Source organism: Neopsephotus bourkii, unplaced genomic scaffold (assembly GCF_033783945.1).
Source record: "Neopsephotus bourkii isolate Nb327-2 ecotype Australia unplaced genomic scaffold, CSIRO-AGI_Nbou_v1 NB_274, whole genome shotgun sequence".
Taxonomy (NCBI): Eukaryota; Metazoa; Chordata; class Aves; order Psittaciformes; family Psittacidae; genus Neopsephotus; species Neopsephotus bourkii.
Genome location: NW_026900783.1, coordinates 668,757 through 690,181, shown reverse-complemented (window position 1 = coordinate 690,181; position 21,425 = coordinate 668,757). Strand labels below are relative to the sequence as shown.

At 40.8% G+C, this 21,425-nt stretch overlaps 1 protein-coding gene across 4 annotated transcripts; it reads right to left on the bottom strand.

Moving 5' to 3' along the window:
- Nucleotides 1–234: 234 nt before the first annotated feature.
- Nucleotides 235–21,425, bottom strand: MKI67 (marker of proliferation Ki-67). 4 transcript variants are annotated; one of them, XM_061346747.1, is made up of 16 exons: nt 21,291–21,425; nt 19,736–19,817; nt 19,539–19,654; nt 18,593–18,662; nt 17,661–17,730; nt 13,812–15,305; nt 13,052–13,290; nt 11,632–12,055; nt 9,692–9,807; nt 9,315–9,486; nt 9,092–9,226; nt 6,952–7,997; nt 6,499–6,891; nt 5,095–5,170; nt 1,519–4,551; nt 235–834 (listed from the first exon to the last, which is right to left on the bottom strand). In XM_061346747.1, exons 1-16 carry the CDS (start codon nt 21,380–21,382, stop codon nt 686–688), a joined length of 7,707 nt encoding a protein of 2,568 aa, XP_061202731.1. In that variant the 5' UTR covers nt 21,383–21,425; the 3' UTR covers nt 235–685. The 4 variants fall into 4 exon arrangements, with proteins under 4 accessions (XP_061202731.1, XP_061202728.1, XP_061202729.1 ...); XM_061346744.1 differs by having other exon boundaries at nt 6,499–7,997; XM_061346745.1 differs by having other exon boundaries at nt 6,499–7,997; nt 17,661–17,715.

The following is a 21,425-nucleotide window of genomic DNA, read 5'->3' as shown; positions in this document are numbered from 1 at the left end:
TATGACCACCAAGTCCAACCATTCCCCCAGCATGACAAAGACCACCAATAAACCCTATCACTGAGGGCCTCATATACATGGTTGTCTTGTAAGAGGACAGTAATGACACATCCTTCACTGTTGTCAAGAACACAAAACACACCAGTCCAAAATTGTTTACAAATTTAATGACTTCCACAAATGTGCATTTTTCAATACAACGAACTTAAGGGTTTTTTTAAACTTATTAAACTTATTACAAATTCAACATCAGAATTTTGCTGATACCTCCAGCGCTTCTTTTAAAGAATATTTACAGAACTCTCATGAAAAACCAGACTTAAGCACATTCAAATCTAAGCAGAAAATAGCTTACAATTAAACTAGCAGTAAAGTAATATGGCTTCCTGGCTGCTGATCAACAGAAAAGGGGATAAACACTGGTATAAAAAGATTTAGGTTTAAAGTTTGCAGTTTTGCAGAAGCACCCCATGGGTCAGAAACCACTACACATGAATCTACTAAAACCAGAACCTACACCCTACTTGTAAACACAGTAAGAAATATATTTTCATAACATCATAATTCAACTATTGCTTTACAAAATCTGAGCTTCAAATCCAAGTGCAAATCAATTCACACTAAACACCTGACATTTCAGTTACTGAATTGATTTAAAAACTGGTGCTGTGATTGTTGTTGAGACTTATTTTCTTGCTTTTGCCCTTGCTCTTGTGTTTGATCTTGTCTTCCTGTCCATCCCTCGAGCACTCCGAGTAGCCGTTAAATTCCTCTCAGGTTCTTCTTTATCTTTGTTTCTTTTTCCTTTTTGTGGTGCTGGATTTCCATCATTCTCTATTTGCACACAAAAACAAAGTGAATTTGTACCATAAATCAAACATTTTATACAAAATTCAACCCTCAGCTACATTGTTCTTAATGGCAATGTCCCCAGTGACCACATCCCAGAGATTACACCTATGAATTCACCAAGCCAGTGTCCCCAGTGACCACATCCCAAAGATTACATCTATGAATTCACCAAGCCAGCTACAAACCCCATACTTGTGCACATCCTTTAAGATACCCTTTAAGATAGATCCCTTAGGACTTACAGCTATTTCGGAAAGTAGGTTAACATTAATGAGAGCACCAAAACCAATTAGCTGCCATTTCAGCTAAAATTCCTTCTACTGATACGTAAAACTAAAACATATCCAACACCAAAGGAAAATCCTGCAAAAATAAATATGTAGTAGGTGTTTCATGGTCCAGACAGAGCTGGAAAGTCAAGTTTTTAACTGTATAGAGTAAGCACCTGTGTAGGTGCTTAAGGCCCTTTTCAACCCAAATCATTCTATGATTCTATGATAACATAGATCCCATTCACCGAAGTCTTCCTCCTATGTTGAAGACGTACTCTCTATCTCCACTAGAACATGGCAGCCCCCAGCAACATTAAAACTGTGAACATGTTATTGTTGTATCTGTAGATAACTGAGCTACGCTTAGAAAATGGAGAGGAAATTCTTGCCTCACCTAACTTTAGTTTTTTGGCTGGCAAATCATCTGCTGGCAACTGACGTTTCCTGTTGCGAGAAGGGGGAGTTGCCTGTGGTGCAGAGGTAACCTCTTCTTCTTTTCCAGACTGATGATTTCGCTCAGAACCAGTGGATGTCAAACACATCTCTTGAGCTTCTGAAGCTTTGCCATTTTCTGGCAAGTCACCGTTTTTGCAGTGAGAAGTAGCTGCCTCCAATTTTAATTCTACCCTTTTACCTTTATTCCTCAATTGCCTTGTGGTTTCCTGAGATGAGTTATTTGCTAGAGATGCACATTTATCTTCTTTAAGAATCCTCTTTTGGCCTCTGACTTTGGGCAAGACAGGTTTTTCACCAAGAGAAGTGGAACTAGTTTCTTCAGATGCGGAAGAAGTTGTTCTCTTTCTGCCCACTCTTGATGGATTTTCTTTTGCAGACAGAGCTGCTTCCAAAAGCACACTCCGTTGTTCTTCAGGAGTTTCACTCTTACCCTCTTCTGGCAAAGCCTGAAATGAGGTGGAACTAACAGCCTGTGTGGTGATTGTTTCCCTTGAGCTCCCTTTTGAAGGATCATTTTTTTCTTGGGAAATAGAATTCTCCAAAAGCAGCTTTTTTGCTCCCCTATGATTAGTCTTTCTACCACTTTCTTTTGCTAAGCCCTGTTTCCCCTCAAGAGAAGCAGAACTTGTGGCTTCCAACAAGAGGGTGGTTTCCTTCCTTCTGCTTTTTCTCAGTTGATTTTGTTTTACAGACAAATCAGAAGTTTCTAATGGAACATTTTGATCTTCTTTAGGAGCTTCTTCGCTACCATTGTCTGCTGGCAAACCACGTTTTCCTCTAAGAGGAATGTAAGTAGCTGTGTGTGATGCCAGAGCAGTTTGTTTCCTTCTGCCCCTTCCCAATGGCTTCTCTTTTGCACAGGACACTGTCTCCAAAGGCACATTTTGTTCTTCATAGGTGCCCTCCTCTTTACCATCAGTTTCTGACAAGCCACACTTTCTCTGGAGAGGAGATGAACTTTTTGCCTCTGCTGCCAGATCAATCTTTTGCCTTTCTTCCCTTGATGATGCATTTGCTTTTGACTGCAAAGTTTCATTTCCCAAAGCTGGATTTTGATCTTCTCTTACAGTCATTTTTTTATCATCACCTTCCAGCAACCCACATCTTCTTCTCGTAGAAAGAGATCGAGATGTTTGTGATGCTGCAGCAACCTCTCGTCTTCTCCCTCGTCTCAGCGGAATGTCTTCTGTTGAAGAGGGAGCAGCTTCCAAAGCTGAATCTTGCTCCTTTGTAGAAGCCTCATCTTTACTATGCTCTGCAGTTAAGGTTTGTTTTTCCATAAGGGTAGAACAAGCTATTTGTGGAATGGCATCAGCTTGTTTTCTTCTGCTCCTTCTTACTTGTGAAGAAGGATTTTCTGAAGTCTCTTGTGGGCTCTCTTTGTCAGTCATTCCTTTGCCATCCTCAGGTAAACTCCTGTTTCCTTCAACCGCTTTGGAACTCGCTTCTTCAAGTTCAAATTTAACTTTTCTACCTCTACCTCTTGGACATGCCAGTCCATGACTGTGGGCTTGATTCTCTTGCAGGGTTTCAGTTTGCTTTGTGGTTTTTATTCTTTGGTCATTTCTTGTCCGCTTTGGACGGCTCTGAGCAAGACCATCACTGTCTGCAGCAGGTTCTGGTGTGGCAGTTGGGGTGTTCTTGTCCTTCATGACTTGGTAGGCATTCTTGACACAAACAGAGCCAACAGAATCTTGGAGAGAAGATTCATCCACTTCTGCTTCTGACTTGATTTGGGGAGAAATTAGTTCTAGGTTCTTTACATCTTTGGCAAATTCATCAGACTTTTTCTCCACGGAGTCTTTTTTGCCTCTCCTGTTTCTAGTTCTTGTTTCCTTCCCTGCATTTCTGTTTGCAGTGACTGACTTTCTGTTTCTCTCCCCAGAAGGCGACTCTGCCTTGAATTTTTGAAATGCCTCTGTTGTATTTTCCTGAGCATTTTCTGTTTCATCCCCCTGAGATGCTTTTATCACATTTTTGATGGGTTCAATACCAGCTTCAGCTGAAGTTTCCTCAGTTTTCTGAATGGTTTCTATCTTTTCAAGTGCCATCCCACCAGTGTCCGCTTTTACTTCAGTTGAGTACTTTCCAGCACTTCTTAAAGACTTCACTCTTTTCTCTGGTATCTTTATTTCAAGTTTAGTTCCATTTTCAGGTTCTTCTGCTGTGGCAGCCTCAGTACCTTTGACAGAAGTCTCTTCTCTTTGTAGCATCTTTTCTGATGGGTCTTTACGAAGTTTCCTTGCCCTGTGAAGAGCCACTGAAGCAGCTTGCTGAATTTGGTCATTTCTAGCTCTTCTACCTTTTTTAGGTGGAATCAATGGTTCTGGGCTTGCTACTTTTCTTACTCCTCTAACTCTGCTCCTAGGTGACAGAAGCATTTCTTCACTGTCTTCTACATCACCTTCATTAGATTTGTTTTCAGTTTCTTCTAAACCTGTTTGCAGATGACAGTTTTCATTTTCAGTGCTACTCAATGCACTTCCTGTCCTTAATATTGGACCATCTTCAGCTTCCACTATGTCACTGATGCCACGTTTCTGCAAAGTCCGTTTCTCCTCTTGCAGCACAGGAGAATCTTTGTCACAAGTCTCGGGATTCTCACTTGGACGTTTTAACTCCTTTTGGTCTTTCCTTTTACCTCTTCTGGGTCTTTGAGTAGCTCCATGCGGTTCCGCAGATGAAACAATGTCAACTTTTTCCTGTTCAGGAGCCTCTGAAACAGTTTCTTCTTGTACATGACGGTTTTTTCTCCTTCCTCTTCCTTCATTTTTAGCTTCCATCTCCACTTGGATGCTCTTTTTTTCCACACTTTGCAATTCTTTTAAATTCAATTCCCTTTTGCAGTACTCTGTTGAAGCAGGATGTACTCTCTTCCTTGGTCTGCCTTTTCTTCTCTGGGTAGACAGGCCTGCACTAGCTGATTCCTTCTGCTGGGAATCTTCACCTTCTGAAATATTTCCTTTGCCTTCTAAACCAGGTTTTGTTCCCCATTCAAAGTTTTTACATGGAAAAAAGCACAAACAAGCATTAAACATTACTACACCTGATCAAAGATCTGTGAGTTTTGATATTCCTAAGAACACTTCCCTAAGTCATCTTGCTTAAACAAACTACACTTATTATTCTTCATTTAAAAATAAAAACAGATTTTAACCAATTCCTAAGATAAACATCAGGCTTCTGACCAACTTGTTTCATTTGATAGACAGCATTCCTAGGTTTAAGCTGTGCTCTTGAAAGTCTTTTAAAAGAAAGATAACTTCAGGGAGACTTTCACATCAGGTTTTTTACTGGTATGGAAACAGAAGCCAACATTACCACACCAACAAGCTACTACACTGCTACTTCTACCAGCACCTGGTGTTCCTTAAGGATGACTACACAAATTCCATGAGCTATGAACATTTAACGCTATGTATTCTGGAGTTTCTAAAACATATGTTAAAACTTCGTAACAATATATATTAACTTCTATGTCCATTATTTCTCTTGTTAACATATTTGCACTTACCATGTTTACCTGTGGAATCAGTACAAAAAGGTGCAGCATCTTCTTGCTTGGAATCCATAGCTTTTACTGATTTGACCTAAGGAAATAAATGTTAATCAGTCAATGCATGTCTGAGAAGACAACAAATACTAGAGCCAACCAATACAAAGTCAGTGCACAGAAATATCTGAAGTCTTAGAAAGTACTTTTCTATAAAATGAAATCAGTTTTATAACTGTATCCATATAAATATGATATTTGCAAATAAATCTATGAAACTTAATACTGGCCGTCTAAGCCAGTGTATCAGTTTTTAAAGTGAAAGGTAACAAACACTTCACAGAGTTAAAAAGGTCATTAATAAAATGCCTGACAAGTGTCTAAATGAATGCTCAAAAGGAATTTGGGGTATTGAGGCCAAATAATTTTGAGTGGTTTGTACTGGTTCTCCACTGATGAGCACGAAGTCCAGTGATACGCAGCATTTTACCTATGGATCTTCCCTGTGGGGGTGCTGAGGCGCTGGCACAGGGTGCCCAGAGAAGCTGTGGCTGCCCCATCCCTGGCAGTGTTCAAGGCCAGGTTGGACACAGGGGCTTGGAGCAAGCTGCTCTAGTGGAAGGTGTCGCTGCCTGTGTCAGGGGGTTGGGACTGGATGAACTTTTAAGGTCCCTTCCAACTCAAACTATTCCATGGTTCTATGATCTTGGAATGAATTTAAAAATGAATACTAAAAATTCACAAATGACCAGTGATGAAGCTGTGAATTCTAAGGTCAGAATGGTGACCCAGAGCAACCTCAGTAACTACTTACACAGAGCTCCTTCAGAGAAAATGCGTATTAACACAGAAAATATTATATATATATATATGTCTACAAAATAGGCATGCATTCCAGAAGCAATGAATGAAAGACTTGGGGACGTAGAGAGCAACTTATTGGCCATGTGGTAAAATGCTTTGTCAAAAGGTTTGGATGGGAATATAAAAAGATAGCTTAAAATTCAACCTATAGGGTATGAAGCAAACCAACCAACCATACCCCTTGCTTATGGAAAAGGATGGTTGAGACAGAACTTGGTGATAGTTTTTAAGCAATTTAAAAGGTGCTTTAAGCACTTATAGGAACAAATGACCAGAAAAAAAAAAGGTGTTCTGATTCAAATTGCAATAAGCTGTGGTTTCTAGCAAAGGGCATCCACATGGACAAAGCTCCCAAGGAACTAAGACTGCCATCTTTACAGTTCTCAAGTCAACATGGGATGCTTTTCTAGAAGGTTGCCTTTCCTCCAGCTTTTATGGGCATAACGTATTTGAAGTGTTGTAACATACAAGATGTGACACTAGGAGGCCTAAGAATGCATTTCAACCACAGGTTTCAAAGTCTAAAAGCATTCCTTCCAAAAGCTAAAGAAAGTATTTTACCTCAGTTTCCTCTGGAGCTTCAAACATCTCCACAACTCCAGCATAGTCCACTTCAGAGTCAGAGCATTTTTGCCTGGGCTCTGCCATAAGCCTTTGCAGACCCACAAAATCATCAACTGGTTGATACTTTTCTTTTGGAGTCTTCACTAGTCTACTAATATCAAACACATCTTCTGTGGGTTCAGCTTTCCCCTTCGGTGTCTTGAAAATGCGGCTGACCCCAATCATGTCTTCTACTGGTTGATATTTCACCTTTGGAGCTTTCTTGGTTAAAGTAACAGCTTCCCTGTTTTGTGCTGGAGCCTTCATCAATCTTTTAAAGGCACTTTCGTCTGTAACAGGTTCCAACTCTTGCTGTGGGGTCTTCATGAGCAACTTAATGCCGGACAAGGCCTCAACTGGCTCTGGCTTCTGCTGCGGGGTCCTCAGGAGCTGCTTGATGCCTGATAGGACCTCAACTGGCTCTGACTGCTGCTTTGGTGTCCTCAGGAGCTGCCTGCTGCCTGACAAAGCCTCTACAGGCTCCACCTTCTGTTTTGGGGTCTTCATGAGTTGCCTGATGCCTGACAAAGCCTCCACAGCCTGTAACTTACGCTTTGGAGTCTTCATGAGCTGCTTGATGCCTGACAGGACTTCATCTGGCTCTGACTTTTGCTCTGGTGTCCTCAGGTGGTGCTTGATGGCTGATAAAGGCTCTACAGGCTCTGACTTTTGCTTTGGGGTCTTCATGAGCTGCCTGATGCCTGATAAATCTTCTACAGGCTCTGACTTTTGCTTTGGGGTCTTCATGAGCTGCCTGATGCCTGATAAATCTTCTACAGGCTCTGACTTTTGCTTTGGGGTCTTCATGAGCTGCCTGATTCCTGATAAATCTTCTACAGGCTCTGACTTTTGCTTTGGGGTCTTCATGAGCTGCCTGATGCCTGATAAATCTTCTACAGGCTCTGACTTTTGCTTTGGGGTCTTCATGAGCTGCCTGATGCCTGATAAATCTTCTACAGGCTCTGACTTCTGCTTCGGTGTCCTCAGGAGCTGCTTGATTCCCGACAAGGCCTCTACAGGCTCCAACTTATGCTTTGGGGTTCTCATGAGATGCTTGATGCCTATCAAAGCCTCTACAGGCTCCAGCTTCTGCTTTGGGGTCTTCATGAGCTGCTTGATGCCCGATAAGGCCTCAACTGGTTCTGACCTTTGCTCTGGGGTCCTTAACAGCTGCTTGATGCCTGACACGACCTCAGCTGGCTCCAACTTCTGCTTTGGAGTCCTCCTTCTACTTCCTGATTTCCCTCGAGATGCTTGGTTTCTTGGAGTCGCTGACAAACTATTCCCACCAGTATTTTCTTCCAGCATAGCATTTCTTTTCTCAGGGGTTTTTCTGGCTATTGAATCAAATACAGACTTCAGAGGCGATTCCTCTCTCAAAAGGTGACAGATGCCTGGACTATCTTGTTTGTGCTCTGAAGCATCTGAACTATTCAATGGTGACACCATCATCTCTCCTGAAATAAGTAGATGTATGTAATTTGGAAAGAGAATTAAGCAGAAAACCCAAGCAATGTAATACTGTATAACTGAGTAAAACTGAATTCAATCAGCTAGAGCCTTCTACAAATCAAAAATAATCATCAACGACTGATTTACAACTAGCACACATTTAGAAGTGATTATCAAAACTGGGATTCTTTTTCTTATTTAATCTGATATAAAAATTAGTTCTCTGTTCTCCCTAAAACTTCTTGCGGTACAAGTTTTTCATTGCAAATCCCTTTGTGTTTTGAAGCAACTGAGAAAGCCAGTGCTGTTCAGCCTGGAGAAGAGAAGGCTACTAAGACCTCATAGCAGCCTTCCAGTATCTGAAGGGGGCCTATAGGGATACTAGGGAGGGACTCTTCATTAGGAAGTGTAGAGATAGGACAAGGCATAATGGGTTAAAACTTACACAGGGGAAGTCTAGATTGGATATTAAGGAGGAAAATCTTTCCTGTTAGGGTGGTGAGGCACTGGAATGGGTTGCCCAGGGAGGTTGTGTATGCTCCATCCCTGGCAGTGTTCAAGAGCAAGTTGGATGGGGCTTGGAGCAATCTGCTCTAGTGTGAGGTGTCCCTGCCCATGGCAGGGGGGTTGCAACTGGATGATCTTAAAGTCCTTTCCAACCCTAACTATTCTATGATTCTATGGAAGGTTATTAGCAAAAGATGTACTACAAAGTACCGTCCTTATACAACTCTTTCCAATATGACATTTTAAACAGACCTTTTTCTCCAAGACTGAACAATAACCTCTCCCTGCTGTGAAACTTTGTCACTGGATTTACATGTAGGCAACTGGCCAAGAACATGCCATGCTTCAGGCCAAGATTTACCTGAAGCAATACTTCCACAGTCTGAAGTTTCAATTGGAATGAATGGAAAAATAATACATACTAAAAAGTTAACTGGATCTGCAAAAATGCCTTTTAATACATGATAAAAGTCAATGGTTCCTTTTACGGGTTGAAAGATGCTTCATCCCAATATATCAACTCTACCTAGGCTGTGACTGCTACCCCATAATATACCTAAACAGTCCCTTGCTTTTCAAATAACAAACATACCAGTTTCTTCAGGAGTGTGCAGTTCAGAAAGATCCACTGCAGCACATGTTGGTGTGAAGTCCATCTTCTGAACAGCAACCAAAGGTAACATTTTTCCACTCAGATTTTCTGGAGTTTGAAACATTTCAGCCATTCCTACAAATGAGATTTGGAGAAATGAGCATTTGCTTTGACAAAAGAAGGACACACTTGGCAGAGTGAGCAACAGGCTTTAAGAACTTACCTGTGAAGCTTTCGTCCATATTCATGTTTAGCTTCAAGGTGGGATTTTTCATCACTTTAGGGACACGTCCACTTGTTCTGATGGTAGTGGAATAAGCTCTACCCACAACTATTGTAGCAGGTGACTGTGCATGTCCTGTACTAAAATGACCTCTTATTTTATTTTCTGGAGTCTGCAGAGGGGAAAGAGAAAGGAGAAAAACAAAGGTGAGTAAAGGAAGATCCCTTTTAAATAAAACCTACATTTCTTATCATGAAAAGGCTATCAACAACCATTTCACATCATATTAAAGGCTCAGAAGCTTCTAGTTTCTGTAGCAAAATACCTACAAGTTGTTTTGGGGTTATGCAAAAACAAAGAGAATTTAAAAAGAATACCTTTGGTGATTGGGTTGTCTTCTTTAGGAGTCTTCGTTTTCGAGCACTCTTTCTAACAGCCTTTGCCTGTGGTCTTGCAACACCTGATTTTACCACTTCTGCCCAAGATTTTGCCACTAGAAAGGAAAAGAGAAATAAGTACTTTAATTCTCAGCTGTATAAAGGGAAGTTCACAATTATTTATCATTCCAATGGATTTGCTGCTGCTGGGCACAGGAAAGTGGTGGTTATCACCTGACAACTATACTTAATGTGCTCTGAGAAAAAGCTCCAATTTCAGCTGAGGTCTAACAAATGTCCATGTACCCAGTGTGGCTTTCCTCAACAAAACAAGCTTCATGCAGTGTCAAAAAGATGCTAGATCCTAAAACCAAATGCTGACCCAATTCCATCCTCACTGTTTTTGTAAGGAAATAATTTTTCCCAATAAAAACTTGCCATGAGCCTTTAAGTCTCTTTTATTATTATATCTTCACTTATCCCTGGTGGGACATGAGATTTAACATCAGGAAAATGGCTTCTAAGTGGAGCATATCCAGCTTTTCCTTCACCACCTTCCCAAAGAACATTGTAGTCAGGAGACTATTTATTTATACTGCTTACAGCATTTAGACCTACACAGGCTTTCCATAATCTTTTTATATCACCTTTTCCTTGTAACATACACCAGAAATTCCCAAAGCAAGGTTACATTTATCACAGCATCATTCTGTCCACAGCAGAGAAATTGGGGAATTAGTTAGAGCTGTGTAATAAATGAGGCTGTAAGTTGGTGGCAGATCTGCCTTATTTGCTTCAGAAATAGGTTATGAGAAGACAGGGATCTTATAAAAGAAACTGTTATTTTTTTAAGTAGAGGTAGAAAGGGGAATGCTGTTCCTCACATTTATTATTCTCTTGTCAGAACTGCTGTGCAAGTTGGGGAAAGTCTGCAAATAAGAAGCACTTTGATAAGGTGTCACTGATATGGTGTTCGGGATATAGACACATACCAAGCCTGCAAGAAACTACCTGAAAAAGCATTGGAAACACAATTTTATTTTGGATACTAAGCAGACATCCACAATTTTCAAGAACTCTGGTCGTCTACTCATATTGCAAAAGAAACTGCAGATGAAAACCCACTCTACACATTACAGAGAGGTGGGGAAAAATGGTGTCACCAATTTTTGTGAAGTACTCTCCATAAGATGTCTTCTTCAAAGTTTCAAGAGCCACAGCTCCCCTATCATAATGTTTCCAGTGCTATAAAAACTACTCAAAACCAGTGACATTCAAATTCAAATGCTTTAACTTCAAATTTTCAGGTTAACACCGTTATCATCCTATTCACTAATTATATCTGTTATATACCACTGCAAACAGTTTCATCCTGTCCATGGACAAAGGTCTGAACTCCGTATAAAAAAAGGCACCAACAAAACAAACTGAAGCTAGACTGATATGAAATGCATGTTTTCAAATGAAAATTGCTGTAATGATGGAATTACAGAAACACAGACTGGGTTGGAAAGGACCTTTAAGATCAAGTTGCAAATCCCTGCCACGGGCAGGGACACCTTCCACTAGAGCAGGTTGCTGCAAGCCTCATCCAGCCTGGCCTTGAACATTGCCAGGGATGCAGCATTTACCACTTCTTTGATAACAAACTGATTTAGTTCAATACTACTTGAACTTGAAGGATCACTATTGCAAGTAACCTTAATTCTTTAATTTTTCAACTTCTAAACATTAAGATTTGCGCTTTGACATTTGCTTTAGTAATTTAACAATATGAGAAAATGTAACACTTTGCAATTCAGTTTCCAACATGCCCAACAATCCTCAGCAGCTATGCAAAGCATTTGGTGGCCTCTGCATAACAAATAAGGCCAACTTCTGTTTTATTCCTGCTCCTTAAAACATTAAATGAATATTAAGGATTAACTGCTGAAACAAACCTAATAGATTGGCACTGGAGGCACCACTTCTTCTTTTTGCATTGAAAACTGCTACAGCCCCACTTCTACTCTTCATGGAAGTGACCTTCATAGAAAGTCGGGCACTTCTGGCTAGTTTGTCAGGTGTAGCCGTCAAAAAAGGTTTATCATTTTGGTTAATCAGAGAAGATTTAGGTGTTTTCACTAAGGCACCATCTTCCTCCTCTGTATTCATGTCTTCTTGAACAGCATCTCTCTCTTCTACAGTTGGCAGTGGTGCCATGATGTGAGAAACAGAGAAACGGCCCTTTTTGTAAGGTGCTGGAGAGCCTGGAGGCAGTTTAGGTGTTGCCCTCCCAGAGGAAGGGGATGAGGCACATGGGGATTTCTGAGCTGGCAGATTTTTTGGTGACAATTTTTCTTTCTGCAAATGTTCAAGAAGCTCCTGGTAGGAAAAAAAATAAATACATACAGATCAAATGTTACTGCACTTAGCTGGATGGCAAGCACTCATCTACATCTGTGACAGGTAAGTACAACAGCATAAAATATCATCAGACCATTTCATAAAGCCTTAAATACTTTTAAAGTGTCCCAAGATACATGCAAATTCAATTGAATAAATTAACTGAGTTTATTGTTAGAATCATAGAATAGTCAGGGTTGGAAAGGACGTTAAGGTCATCAAGTTCCAACCCCCTGCCATAGGCAGGGACACCTCACAGTAAACCATCTCACCCAAGGCCTCGCCCAACCTGGCCTTGAACACTGCCAGGGATGGAGAATTCACAACTTCCCTGGGCAACCCATTCCAGTGCCTCACTACCCTAACAGGAAAGAATTTCCTTCTATATCCAATCTAAACTTCCCCTGTTTCAGTTTTAACCCATTACCCCTTGTCCTGTAGGGATGCTGGGGATGGACTCTTCATTAGGGACTGTAGGGATAGGACACGGGACACCTTCCGCTAGAGCAGCTTGCTCCAAGCCCTGGACAACCTGGCCTTGAGCACTGCCAGGGATGGGGCAGCCACAGCTTCTCTGGGCACCCTGTGCCAGCGCCTCAACACCCTCCAGGGAGGAGCTTCTGCCTTATATCTAAACTGAACTTCTCCCATTTAACCTTAAACCCATCACCCCTTGTCCTACTGGTAGAGCATGAGAATGACCGATAGAGTGCGAGTTGAGTACATACACACCTCCTGAGTAAAGACAGTTAGATATAAAAGGCAAACTGAGCCCTTTCCTACAGTGAAGTTAAAATAGTGCTGATTGAAGTTTGCTGGTTTCAAATACCTTTTTACCTTGCAATTAAAGTTTTCATATCCCAACATGCATCTAAAAAATTTCACTAGTACTTGTTAGTTAACTTTTAGAAGTCCTAGAACTTATACTCTGTTTGCATTAAGTGGCTCAGCAATTTGATTAGTCTTAATCTTTACCTGGACTGCGAAGTGCTTCAATCCCTCAGCCTTTCTGAGGACAGCACGTGATGAGTTTCTGAAGGGCAGGCTCAGCCGGGCAGGAATGGCACCTCTTCTAAGGGGTGAGTTGGGAGGCAAGCTTTTATCAAAAAGCTCTGGGGTCAGGTGACTGCCAAAAGACACTCTCTTCCTTTTTTCTAAAGGCTGAAGGAACACTTCACCGCTTTTCCTCTTTGGAGACATCTTTGTTGTCTTGCCTAAAAAAACCAAGTGAAAACAGATCTAAGAATCACAGCCTGGTTTGGGTTGGAAGGGAGCTTAAAGGTCATCCAGTTCCAACCCCCTGCCACAGGGAGGGACACCTTCCACTAGCAGGTTGCTTCAAGCCCCTGTGTCCAACCTGGCCTTGAACACCGCCAGGGATGGGGCAGCCACAGCTTCTCTGGGCACCCTGTGCCAGCGCCTCAGCACCCTCATGGGGAAGACTCCAAATGAACATTTTAACCCACATAAAAAAACAGCACTTCCTTGTGCATTTTTAAGCTGAAACAAATCAGATGGTAATCTACCTTAAAGAGAAACAGATTCAGTGCAGCAAACTTTTATAGACATTATTGTGTATTTTGATGATCAATTGTAACTACATGATAAATATTTCAGCAGTATGTCTGCAAGGGGGGGTTCTACATTTTACATTAGTAGGAAAATGCTCATATAAATGCTAGGAAGAGAATTTCTCAGTTACAAACCCAACCAGGGAGGGATTAAACAGGTTTACCTGATTCTTCTCCAGCCAACAGGTCAGAAATACTCATTTCTGAGACAGCTTCAGTGTCTTTCAGTAGAGCAGTGCCTCCAGAAGACCTCCTCTTTGATGACAATCTATGAGGTCTTGTTACTCCAGCATCTTCCAAACCTTGCTCCTGGTGATCCTCCTTGGTGGCCTGCTCTTCTTTCATTCCACTGTTTCTTTTGTCTGTAGGTTTATCGTGGTGTTCTAGAGCAGCATTTGTCTCTAATGGTTTCCCAGTGAGCACCCCAGAGCTTCTTGGCCTACGCCTTTTTCTGCCAGAGCCACATTTGTGAGTAGCAGGAGATGCCATCTCTGATGTGAACTCTTCTGAAGCCAGTGTGTCCAAATGGCCACTTCTGTTTGATAATTCTTGACTTTCCTTGTTATTTCTTCTGGGACTCCTGGAATTAGAACAGGCAGGAGGCTCCAAATCTTCTTCTTTTGAGTTCACAATGTTTGCCTGGTCACAGATCTCTTTCAGCGCATCAGCAGGTTTTCCTGGTGTATGCTGTTTACTGCTTCGTCTTTGTTTCAAACACTTATTTTCTGCCAAAGGCAGTTGTCTGAGGCTGTCACTTATGGACAGTGAATCTTCTCTTTGAGTTTCAGCTGCAACTCCTGGCAGAGACCTATGTTTCAGGGACACATGCCGCTGAGGTGTTGGAGTATCAGTGATTACAGAATTCATTCCACTACTCTCTCTGGTAGGTGATACAAAAATAGACCGAGGACTCTTCCTTCTGGATGTCAGTGTACACAGAACACACTGATTAACTTCAGAAACATTTGTGGTATTACCTGGTTGTGCTGGTTTATACAAAGGTGTTCTGAAGCTGTGCATTTTCATTTCACCTGCATAATCCAAGCGTTCTATAGGGCACTGCTTCAGTGAAAACACTGCACTTCCATCCTTCTGAGTGGGTTTGGCTGTAACTCTAGAACTTCCAGACTTCCCTGCTGTACTTGGCTCCTTATTATCCTGTAAGTGGCTGCTTTCACCAGTATCTCTTGACACCTTTGAAAAGGATGTTCGAGGACTTATGATAAAACTCTTCTTGGTAGCACTTCCGAAAGCTGAGACCTGGTTAAACTCCGAAGTGACCACATCTTGCTTGATTTCTACCTTACATTCTTCAATATTTTTACTTCTGCCTCTCTCTTGTTCTTTAGATAGGTTTCCAAGATCAGAAACACAACCTGACACTGAAATCTGAGCGCTTGGTTTTAGAGGAACACTTTTCCCATCTCCTTCTGCAGCTTTTGCAGTTCCCCAAGGAAGAGGTTTTTTCACTTCAATCTCATTTTTCAGCTTTTCATAGAGTTTACTAAAGGGAGACACTGAATTCTCTCTTTCAGCAGACTCATTTATTCTGGGTGAAGATTTGGGTGTTTGTAATTTGACAGGTAAAGCCTTGGAAATATTTTCCCTTGTACTTCGTTTATTTTCATTGGCATCTTTTCCTCTGCACTGAGCATTATCTGAAAAGAAAGCAAAGCAAAAGAAAGTAACAGAGATGCAGAGTTACTTAAAAATTGCAGACTATAAATACAACGTCCATAAATAGGGATAAAAATACCTTCCTTTCCTCTACCAAGATATTCAGCAGGGTCCAGGATACAGTACTGTAAATAAGGCTGTGTTAACAGTAACAATTTCTCTTGTAATAGAAGCATTAGTATCTCAATGTTCCCTTTAAGTTGTAATCTGTAATTTAAGGTAAGACACTTGATATTTCAGGCTTCTGTTTTTCTTTGGAATCAATGGCTTGTATCCACCTTTCAGGTCAGCGAAACAAAAACCTATGAGCATAGAATTAAACCCCCACTTAGGTCAGTTTGCCACAATTCAGCCTGGTTTTTGTTCTGCATTTAAATAGTTACTATACTGCTTGAACTATGGCAATGCTTCTGTAGGGTAAAGACAGGCTATAAAGCAGAGCTGCCTCAGACGAGACATAGCACGTGACACCATGTGTCCTATGATCTACAAACTGCAGCCAAGGAAGCCTGAGGTAGCACACTTCGCTTTGTGTTTTCTGTGAGCAAGCTTAGTGTTCATCTGATAAGAGGGGCCATTTCATCATATAGAATCAAAGGCTAGTTTGGGTAGGAAGGGAGCTTAAAACTCATCCAGTTCCAACCCCCCTCCACAGGCAGGGACACTTTCCAGTAGAGGAGGTTGCTCCAAGCCCCTGTGTCCAACCTGGCCTTGAGCACTGCCAGGGATGGGGCAGCCACAGCTTCTCTGGGCACCCTGTGCCAGTGCCTCAGCACCCTCACAGGGAAGAACTGCTAAAGAGCTCATCTTAATCTCTCCTCTGGCAGGTTAAAGCCATTGGCCCTTGGCCTGTCCCTACAGGCCCTTGTCCCAAGCCCCTCTCCAGCTTTCCTGCAGCCCCTTTAGGCACTGGAGCTGCTCTAAGGTCTCCCCTTCAGCAGCCTTCTCTTCTCCAGGCTGACCCAGCCCAGCTCTCTCAGCCTGGCTCCAGAGCAGAGCTGCTCCAGCCCTCACAGCATCTCTGCAGCCTCCTCTGGACTCGCTCGAACAGCTCCTTCTCTTATGTGGCTTTTTTAAAGCACAAGGAGCTGAGATCTATACATCTATAGAACAAGATCTAGTTCTCAACACTATGTCAGCATGAACACCTGCTGAACTACTGCTGATGCATGTTGACTTTTCTTAGTTGTGATGGGAAAGAATACACATGAAGGTGAAAGGATGGGCTTTGACATACCATGAAAAGCCTCTCAATTAACTTCCAGGAAGGCAGAAACGGAGTGATAGGAGAAAGACATGTGAAAGAACAGGAAATCAGATCTTCCTATGAAAGCTTTTACCCAAATGTAGGTAAATGCATCAGTAAGTTTTTTTTTACTAAGGAGACAAGCTATTCCCTTAAATTTGATGGAACAACAAAGCAAAGACTTGCATCATAGCAGAGTGTTGGGGAACCTGTTGCCCATCTCCTGTGAATACAGATGTGCTCATAACCACCCACTGCAATGGAACACCATGGAATAACCTGTGCTTTCTACACTAGAACAGTCATTTGTCACAACAAAATACAACTTGTCTGTAGATAAATAGCCTCCATGTAACAAGCTTTCTATCTTTGCATGAAAATCAGCACTACTTAAGACAAAAAGGATGGGAAGGCAAAGTCCTGTCATTTAACCAGTCTATGGTCTATAACCACACAAGTTTTAAATGATTTTTACTGGGTGTACATGAAACAGTTATTCAGGTATTTGAATTAGCAAAACTAACCCTTCCTATATATCTCCAAAATTATTTCTGGCTAAGTAAGAATACACGAAACAATGCAATACTAGCTCAAAAGGGATCCAGCTGTATTCCAGGCCAGGGAACTGCAAGTTAAATTTTAACTAAAAGTGGATTTGCCATGTTGTGTTTGTTTGATGCCACTGATAAGTAAAACGTAATAGGCAACTGTTTCACATACCAGTTTCAACTGACACTGCATTGCATTTGCAGAGCTGGCATAGAGTTAAGAATTCCCTTCTTAACGCTAGTCTTCTTAAACTCAATTTGCACAAATCACTATGTAAAATATATGGATTTTGACAATTTCAAGCAAACTGTTACCATTCGTCAGGATGCAGTTAAACTGTTTGGTTTGTGTGTTGGTAAATCACAGCATCTAAGTATAAAGAAATAGTACACTGACAATGCAAGGTATATGGTGTTTGGATTGAAAAGTCTTAAAATACATTTCTTTTGCTCTTTTCAACCTTGTTTTTCCTCTTATGCTGAATGTAAATGCAGTGAAGGGGGGAAGAAAAAAGCAGAGCCTCTATAAAACAGGTACCAACCTGAAGCATGAAAGCTTCTAGATCCTGAAGTTTGTAATTCCACTTCTGCCACCTGCTGAACATGAAGAACCTGTACATTTGTACAATATTACAGCAGAGCAACAGTTTACAGCTTAGCTTTCAACTGCACATTGAAACACACAACATTTATAAACCTTTATGCATTATTTACTGCTCAAAAGCATTCAAGTGAAATCCTAGAGTATTCCAAAATTTCAGAACATTTGAGGCCCTATCTAATGTTGAGGCCCTAGTCTAAATGTTGTTTCATCATTCAGATGGTGCAACATGCTTCAAAAGCAGCTGAAGAAGAAGAATATCTAGAAGCACATTTGTATCTCATCTTCCTACCAGACCTAGTGGAAGTTTTTAACTCAAGTAAGAGAACTACAACACACTCTGAACATCTTTCAATAGCCACTGTGGTTACAAACTAACACGTACCCCCTTTAAGGGGGAAAACTTTGCTGAGGAAAAAAAAAGATACTAATGAAAATAAGTTATTAAAAGATAGTTTGATATCCATAAATTCTAACACTATATTAGTGCACAAGCACATAGAACAGATTATTCTGGAAGGAAAGAATGCTCATGCCCTAGGGCAAACTTCCTCATGGATATCCAGTGCCTACACTGCACTTCCTGCATCCTATCCTCTCCTTGGAAAAGCTAAGGATGGATTTTTAATAGCTTAATTATATTTGTAAGAACATAGATTATGAAATATATATTACCAGAAAATGTACAAGTCTGAAATTAATAAAGTATTAATTTTTAAAGCGTTAAGTATTTATCCAAAAGTCTATTTTATTTTAAAACAAAAAAGTAGTTCATGGCTGAACAATTATTCCTAATAAGCAAACAGAACAAGGAAATAGAATTTCACTACTAATACAAAAGCACTTGTTAACAAACAACCCCACAGAATTAACCTGCAGTGTTTCATCTTTCGGAGTCCAGGAACGCCTCCTTCCTGGAGTTGCCTGCAGAGGATATTCAAATCTGGAAGAGATATTTTAAAAGACAACTCTTTTTTTCATCCAATAGCTGATGACAAAATTCCCATTGTTAAGATAAATGACCTGGCAATAGCTGGCTGCTCCCAACAACACATATGTATCAGGTTTTAGAAGCTTTAACTGCATCAAAACGCTCCCTAACTTTTCCCCCACAACTGACTACCCTTGAAACAAAATCAGAATGCCTCTAGACAATTTACTGGTTTAGCTTAATGTAATATAAAGCTGATTAAAATGTATCTTAATGCAATCCTGCCTTCTGAAGGTGTATAAATCTTTATAGAAATAGGAAATAAACTAGATTAATTTGTGTTCCTTAAGATGCTAAGAGGACATTTTAATTTTTCCCACTTCTCTACAGCCATCAGTACCTAAGAAAACTGGGGCTGCTCAGCCTGAAGAACAGAAGCTGCATGGAGAACTCAGCAGCTTCCAGTACCTGTAGGAGACTACAAAGATGCTGGAGAGGGACCCTTCATCAGGGGTAGTAGCAATAGGACAAGGGTTGATGGGTTCAAACTGAAACAGGGGAAGTTTAGGTTGCATATAAGGAAGCTCTTCACTGTGAGGGTGCTGAGGTGCTGACACAGGGTGCCCAGAGATGCTGTGGCTGCCCCATCCCTGGCAGTGTTTGAGGACAGGTTGGAAGGGCTGGAAGTAACCTGGTCTAGTGTGAGGCATCCCTGCTCACAGCAGGGGGCTAGAACTAGATGATCTTAAGGCCCTTTCCAATCCAAACCATTCTATTATTCTATCTTCATCCAGCAGGAAGAGCCTGCAGCCACAAAGCTCTGCACATTGCCTGCCTGCAGAACACATTCTGGGACAGAAGCATTAACAGTTTGTCGCTGGCACTTACCTGAAAGACCGATCAATAATGGTTACCGTATCACCATGCTTCAGAATCACAGGCTGCTGGAAACCAGCCCCGTTCAGCTGCGTGGGATTTACTGTACTTAAATTAATCAATATTGCCTAAAAACAGAACAAACACTTCAGTAACCTGATGAGATGCAACGATGCAAAACATGTGCCATTAGAATATGTGGATCTTACCTCCTTGTTTTCATTTACTTCAATTCTACAATGTTCTTTTGAGACCTGAGGCAATTGGATGCGAATATCACACTCTGTTCTCCTGTGGGTGAAAATACAATTTGAGTTTCAAGACGCACAAAAAAATCTGATTACTATACAATTAGGTGATTTCCCAACTTTTCAGCTAATAATTGTACAGCAGCATGATACTTTCTTATATTTAGAGGCACGAGGAAAATGAACTCTCCAAGTCTTTCAAGTGTGGCAAAAAGTAACAGCTCACACTTTTGTAACACCAGAAAATCCCTACCAGAAAAAACACATGAAATAGCCAAGTTCTGAAAAAGCTGTTCAGAACAAGCCAAAAGAGACACGTCTCCAACAGATACCTGCTGGTTTGAGATTACTTCTCTCCCAACTTACAAGCTGAAGAAAAGCTATTGAATATTTTCATAAAATATTAGCACATGCTCTTAAGTCTGCACTTTGGAACTTGTTACTGAGCACTCTCAGAAACAATATTAGGTGGATGCACCTTTAGTCTCACCACTTCTACCCTCTTAAAAGCTGTTAGGAAGTAAAAGCTGTTTCTAAGGATCCAGACTTATTTATTTATTTAAAGTTAATCTCTAATGCTTTTGACATCTTGTAGGTCTTCAGCAGCAAACACATCAGCTATCACACCAGAGGCAATATTCACTGAAGTACCTGACAACTCTCACTGGCGCAGGCAGGCAGAAATTAATGTTTGTACCACTGTCTGTCTGGGCAGCTCTACTGAAGCCGAAGAGCAGTATTATGGACACTGAAGTGCTTTCTATAGACTTTCCCTATGGAATCTGATTCTGGACTGAATAATTACAGTTATTTAAGATATCAATCAATCAGTAAAGTGCTGAGCAGACCTAGTTTAAAAGAAGTAAAAGCATTTTATTTACAGCCTGTTTATAACAAGGTCATCTAGCCAAGTCTCCACATATACCATCCAGATATATTGATTTTAGTTTTTTATGTAAAACAGCTGGATCAACCTCAAAACCCTATCTAACGTCAAACGTCAAAAGCCAAAGTGAGTTTCAAGACTGGAGGAGGAAGTATAAGTTCTTATTGATTTTTAATAATGTATCTATATATTGGCTGATAGATTGCATTACTGCTATCTTGGACAACCAAAAAAAAAGAGAAAAAAAAATTGAGAAGAGCACTGCTGTAATGAAGATGGTCGAGCAAAAGCCATGTACCTCACTTCACTCATAAGTTATCTGGATGCTGCCTCGGATAAAAGAATACAATCACTTGCTTGTCAGCTGTTTGTTGCTTTTAATCCTTTCCCCAGATTTCCTTTGGCCAGAAACTTTAAAATGCTTCTGGCAAGTAAAGGACAAAAAGCAGCAATGAAAATTTAAGTTCAGTTTTCTAGTCTTACAATTAACCTTAGTCCAATCTCACTTCACTCCCCTGTACATCATTCAAATAAACATTGATTTTTGCAAATAAGTATTAAAAGATATAATCTGCAGGGCAAAATCACTAATATTATTTTGCTATATGCAAGTACTCAACTAAATCTCACCTTCCAAATAAACAAGAACTCGCAGTGAGTGGAAAACTAATTCCATCAGTCCCATTCCGCTTAATGACAACAATTTTCCCAAAGAGCGTCATCTTCAAACGTAAGGAATGTTACCTATAAGGGAACATCAAAATT